This window comes from Tupaia chinensis, unplaced genomic scaffold (assembly GCF_000334495.1).
Source record: "Tupaia chinensis unplaced genomic scaffold, TupChi_1.0 Scaffold000077_1, whole genome shotgun sequence".
NCBI classification, from domain to species: Eukaryota; Metazoa; Chordata; class Mammalia; order Scandentia; family Tupaiidae; genus Tupaia; species Tupaia belangeri.
The window spans coordinates 669,698-675,434 of record NW_006159538.1 but is presented as its reverse complement, the minus strand read 5'-3'; the positions used below and the strand labels follow the sequence as shown (position 1 = coordinate 675,434).

The window sequence follows — 5,737 nt, the reverse complement described above, 5'->3', positions numbered from 1 at the left end:
AGAGGTTTTTGCTATAGGGCATGTGCGCTTGCCAGAAAGATAGAGAGACAGAAAGCGAGAGATCACCCCCCGGGGGGGATTGCAACACTGCAATCCCTTCTCCTCCATTCTCCTTTCGGGATCTTGGCACACGCACCTAGCGTGAGCTTAAACCACTGGGTCTGGGACTCGAACAATGGTCGACTACATGGGAGTCCAGTGACATAGCCATTACACTAACTGCTGGTCCCTAAAATAATTCTTTTTTAAAAAAAAAAAAAAAGGCCCTTGTCACAGGACCGAAACAAAGACAGAGCCTGGTCAGAAACCACAGATGGTCTTTTAAACCCAGATTGGCCAGCTAGGCAGGGCAAAGCTGAGCAGAGCAATCAAAACGGTCTCAAGGGAACAGAACTCAGTTGGCAAAGGAACTGCTGCCATCTACTCCCTAGAGCTTCCTCCATACTCCTCTACGTCCTGTTCTGCTAGCGGCTTCACAATGACCAAACAGTTCTGCCCAACCACATTTATTTTAAAAATGCAAAAAGTAGGAAAAAGCTGCCATCTCTACGGTGACCACTTCTATTTCCTCATTCCCACCACATTCCGCTGTGAGTAACCTTAACTAGCCCTCCAGGCCAGCAAGCCAAGGTACACAGCACTTCTGAACTCAAGGGACAGGAAGTGGTCACCAAAGATAGATGTGGTCCATTCCCCAGCTCCTGGCAGGTTTTTCGGTGCAGTCGCAATCTCCTGAACTGTTAGAACTCTCCTTATGAAAGGTATCCCACAACTTCCCTTGGCAACCAGAGAGAGCACCCATGTGTGTTTTTTTAAACAAAGAGGCTTTCATTTACTCAGAGGTCACCTCCCTCATGCTGTTCTTACCCAAAGCCTTGGAGGTGATCAAGATTTGCCCAGGAGTGAACTCACCTGTGAGTATAATGGTAAAGTCCCAGCCACAGGCCACCTGCTGGATGGGACAGCCCAGGAGGGATGTGCAGGGGATGAAAGACAGAACGTCCTCTGTGTGACCAAGTCCCAGCTGCCCGTCTTTGTTCAGGCCACAAACAAAAAGGTCTCCTCCATCTGTACAAGAGAAAGACTTCAGTGATCGCATTTCCGGGAATCATAACTGCCAAAGGGAGCAAAAGGTGTCGCTAAGTATTTGAAGTTACAGACCAGTCCACTTTCCACCCAAGTGAATAAGCCATGCACGTTCGTGCGCTCTGAAGCCAGAGGACATAGGGCCACCACCTCAAATTTAATACCCAAACGGAAACTCCAGGCCCTGCCAAACCACCAACTTGAGCATCACTGTAGTAAGAGAAGCCAACAGTTACTCCACATGGAGAGTGCGCCAGGCACTGGTCTAAGAGCTTTACATGAAGGGAGGCTGAGCCTTTAGACACAGTGTCTAGTGCCCACAATACTTCCAGTGACCCAAGAGGGCGGCTTAATTTTAAATTCTCTTAAAATGAGAAAAATAGGGCCAGCAGGTGGCATAATGGTTAAGGCACTGGCTTCCCACATGGCCGACCACGGATCAAGTCCCAGCCGTGGAGACTTGCTTTCTCACTTTCCTTCTCTCTTTCTCTCTCCCCCTCTCTGTGTCTCTTTCTGGTGAGCATGAGTGCCCTGTAGCAAATGTTAAAAATAATAATAATGATAATAAATAAAATTAAATAATTTTTAATTGAGAAAAATAATGTAATAATGCAAAAATACTACTAATTCTAGTCTCTATTATTTATCTTTATAGCGATATAATTATAAAAGATAATTTTTAATATTTCTTTATGGAGATAGGAATCCACAAAGGTAAAAGTCCCAAGGAGCCATAAAAGTTGTACTAGTCCTGTTAACTCACTGACTGTCCCCAGCAGATGAGTAATTGAGACACAGAGCTATTACTGCCCAAAGTGACACAACCAGGATTTGAACCCAGATATTTAATTCCCTATTCATGTCCTTGATGCAGTATGCCCTCCTTTTCAGTATTATAACAATTATCCTTAATTTGGGGGTAGAGGTATTTGGTTTGGTTTTAGTTTTTGGTTTTTAGGGGCATTTTTTGACTATAGAGTATGTGAGCTCACTACACCCCCAGGGGTGATGGCTATGCTGCAGTCCCTTCTCTAGTCTCCTCGCAGGACTCCGGGCATGCACATGCACACACATACACACATACACACACACACACACACACACACACTCACTGTCTCTTTCAAGCTGCCAGGTCTGGGTCTCAAACCACACAGTCAACAATGTGGGATCCAGCACCCTAACCTCCGCACCACCTGATGACCCCTATCCTTAACATTGTGTACCATCCTAGGTACTGTGAGGGAAGATTAGAAAACATAAGGTTCTTGTTCTCAAGGGATATTCAACCTAATGACAAAAACTTCTAACAAATATGTGGAAGATAAATAGCAAGATATGATACAAAACATATTTTTTCTAACTCTGCCACTCATTCGCCTTGTAACCGTAGCACTCACTGTTTCTCTCTGGGCTCACTTGAATCACTGGAGGGAGCAGTGCTAGAAGGTCTGAGAAGTTCTCCTAGCTCTGACCATCTAAAATCCTTGATCGTTGCTTCCTTCCCAAAAATGTTTTCCTCTACAAAACACAAAGGCAATATATCATTCTAGAAAAAATGTCTGAATTGGAAAACGAGTGACTTGGGACCAGTGGAGGGCGCAAGGCTTCATCACTGGATCCCACATAGCCAACCACGACTCAAGTCTCGGGCCTGATGGCTTGAAACTCACACTGGGCACATGTGTATATGTGATCAAGATCCCGGGAGGAGAGTGAAGGAGAAGGGACTGCAGTGTGGCCATCCTCGGGGCAGGGGTATTTCTTGCTTTCTGTCTCTCTGTTTCTCCGGCAAGGGTACATGCCCTATAGCAAAAAATCTCTCTAAAAAAAAAAAAAAGAAGAAGAAGAAGAAGAAGAAAAAGAAAACGAGTGGCTTATCTACTTTTGAAAGAAGTTACCTGTGACAACCATAGAGTGGCCTCCCCCTCCTGTGATCCTCCTGATACGCCCTGGTTGACAGAAGTCATGCAGTTGCTGGGGCGAAAGCACATCCTCCTTATGGCCAAGGCCAAGTTGCCCATAGCTGTTCGCACCCTAAGGATAACATAAGACCAAGATGAAAAGTGCAAGAACCACAACTGCTAACGTCTATTCAGCTAAATCCTCACCTCGACACACCTCTCAGAGCCCCTAAGAGATGGGATTTTGCAGGTTCGTCCTCAGGAGGGTGTTAAATACAACAGACCTGTCCTCAGAACACCACGTCCACAGCGTGGAGTCCTTAGTACCCACAAGTTAGCCAGTGATATCCCTCCTTCCCTTCCAGCGCTCCAGCCCCATCCACTGCCTTTGGGAGACAGCACATTTCCCTCTGACTAAAGCTGATTACCCAGACTAGGTAAGGCGAAAAAAAGTGCGGGGGAATCGGAACAAAGTGGGCAGGAAACGCTCCGGGGCTACGAGGTCGTCCGAAGTCACGACAGGTTTCTCTGCGCAAAACGCATCATGCCTTTCCCGTCAGCCACATCGTTCTTGTCCCTGTTCCCCATATCCTAGGTGAGAAAACGGGCAATGACTTCCTGTCATCTAAGTCATCTGAGGCGCGCCGTTACTTTATTTCTACTGGGAAAGAGGCTGGCAGTGACCGCTGAGGGCCTTTCCCACTGCAGTGCTTTGTGACTCGATTCACACGGTGAAACTCATAAGGGAAGCGACTCCTCCATGGCAGGCAATGTGTCTACTGCTATCCTACAGTCCAGGTCCAGGTTCCTGAGCTGAATCCCCTGCAGGCAGTTGTACTGCAAATTCCGAACGTTGTAGATTTTGGGAAAGTATCCCGTGTATCTCATACGTCCTGCTGCAAGGTCTGGGAGCAAATCACCGACGTTTCTGTAGTCGCAGGCACAGCTCCAAGTGGCAGAGACTACACGCGGCCTTATATGCTATGAGTTTGGGATTTTCAGAGTTTCTTACATTCAGAATGGAATACGAGGGCCTGTGAGCCTGCAAAAAGAACCTTATTAAGATTTCAGAAATGTCCGGGACCAGCAGTTAGCCCAATGGCTATGTCGCTGAACTCCCATGTAGTCTACTGTGGTTCGAGTCCCGGACCCAGTGGTTTGAACTCACGCCGGGCGCGTGTGCGTGCGTGCCCAAGATCCCAAGAGGAGAATGGAGGAGAAGGGATTGCAGCGTGGTCATCCCCCCAGAGGGTGATTTCTCACTTTCTGTCTTTCTGTCTCTCTGTCTCTGTCTGTCTGTCTGGTGAGTGCACACGCCCTGTAGCAAAAACCTCTCAAAAAAAAGAAAAAAAATATTTCAGAAATGCTTATGATTTCTGCAACTCACTGGTTTTTCATGAAGATGAGAAATTTTTAATGTTTGTTTTTGAAGACATGTGCATGAGGAAAGGCAGTTTAAAATAACTACCAAAAAAATGCATACATACATACAAACAAAATCCTTCCCCCAGCATCTATTTCATAGTCATCCTGGACTGCAGGGACTCTAAGAAGGACCAGCAAGTACTAGAAGAGGCACAGGTCCCAGGACCATCGGGGTAATATCGCTATTCATTGGTGAGGGCTTCTCTGTATACTGGGCACACGCCTTTAATGCTCACAGCCACCAAGGAGAAAGACATTATCACTCCCATTTTACAGGAGAGGAAACTGAGGCTCAGAGAGGCTAGGGAGCTTCCCATAGTTACCCAGCTGGGTAGGAAACAAGTCAGCTGTCCCATCATTATACCTTACTATTACCATACCTCTAAGCCAAAAGTAATAATAACAATTATTACACATATAGGGTCATTGGAAAAGTCATGATACGTTTTTGCTTAGAAAAATAGATCATCACTTTTCCAGTGACACAATATGTCCAGCCCAGAAATTCCCTGGCAGGAGGCTAATGCATGAGCCTGCTGAAGACATACTTCTTCATTTTCTCTCGTTTTCCTTATTTTTCTTCATATCGCTCCTTAACATTACAGCAAGTATTTGCTTGTCTGCTGTATGTCCCCCCCACTAGAAAGTAAACGTCATGAGGGTAAGAGCTTGGTTTTGCTCATTGCTGTTTCCCATCTGAAACTCTGCTGCCCCAGAGATGTGCACACAGCTACCTGGTGTTGAGTGTAAGACCCTCCATCTCCACCTAGAAAAGAGCAAAGAGCAACTGAAAGGCTTATGCAGAGTGGGCTGTATACACACAGGAGTTTTTGGTCAGCCCTGAGATTGCAGTTGCCCCATTCCCAAGGTTACAGGTTGCTGAACATGAAGAAAAGTGACACGCAGGAACTCTGGGGTTGAAAATATGGTACGGGAGCCAACAGGTGGCATGGTGGTTAAGTGCTCTGGGTTCCCACATGGCTGACTGCGGTTGGGTACCGGACCTGGCAGCTTGCTTTCTCACTTTCTCTCTCTCTGTCTCTCCCTGGGCAAATTTAAATAAATAAATAAATAAATAAATAAAGTTAAATAAAATAATTATTAAAAAAAAGAAAATATGATACCAATTTTTATAATGCAGCAACAGGCCCTAGATGCAGGATAAAGCAAAATGAAGGAAAATGTAATATAACCTATTACAGGAGTGTTTGCCTCCCTTCCTTACTAACATTCTAGACGCCACACACACACACACACACACACACACATACACGAGCATAACCCCAAGAAAGTAAATCTTGTTAGAAACTGAATCGTGTTCCCTA

At 45.7% G+C, this 5,737-nt stretch overlaps 1 protein-coding gene across 1 annotated transcript in view; it reads right to left on the bottom strand.

Moving 5' to 3' along the window:
- The window catches only part of SERGEF (secretion regulating guanine nucleotide exchange factor), a gene marked incomplete at its 5' end in the record, with an annotated part of 265,393 nt that overhangs the window by 257,567 nt on the left and 2,089 nt on the right, over window positions 1-5,737 (bottom strand). Inside the window, 2 exon segments of the mRNA XM_027768544.1 lie at window positions 913-1,068; window positions 2,985-3,120. Of these exon segments, the coding sequence (XP_027624345.1) occupies window positions 913-1,068; window positions 2,985-3,120 (292 nt within the window).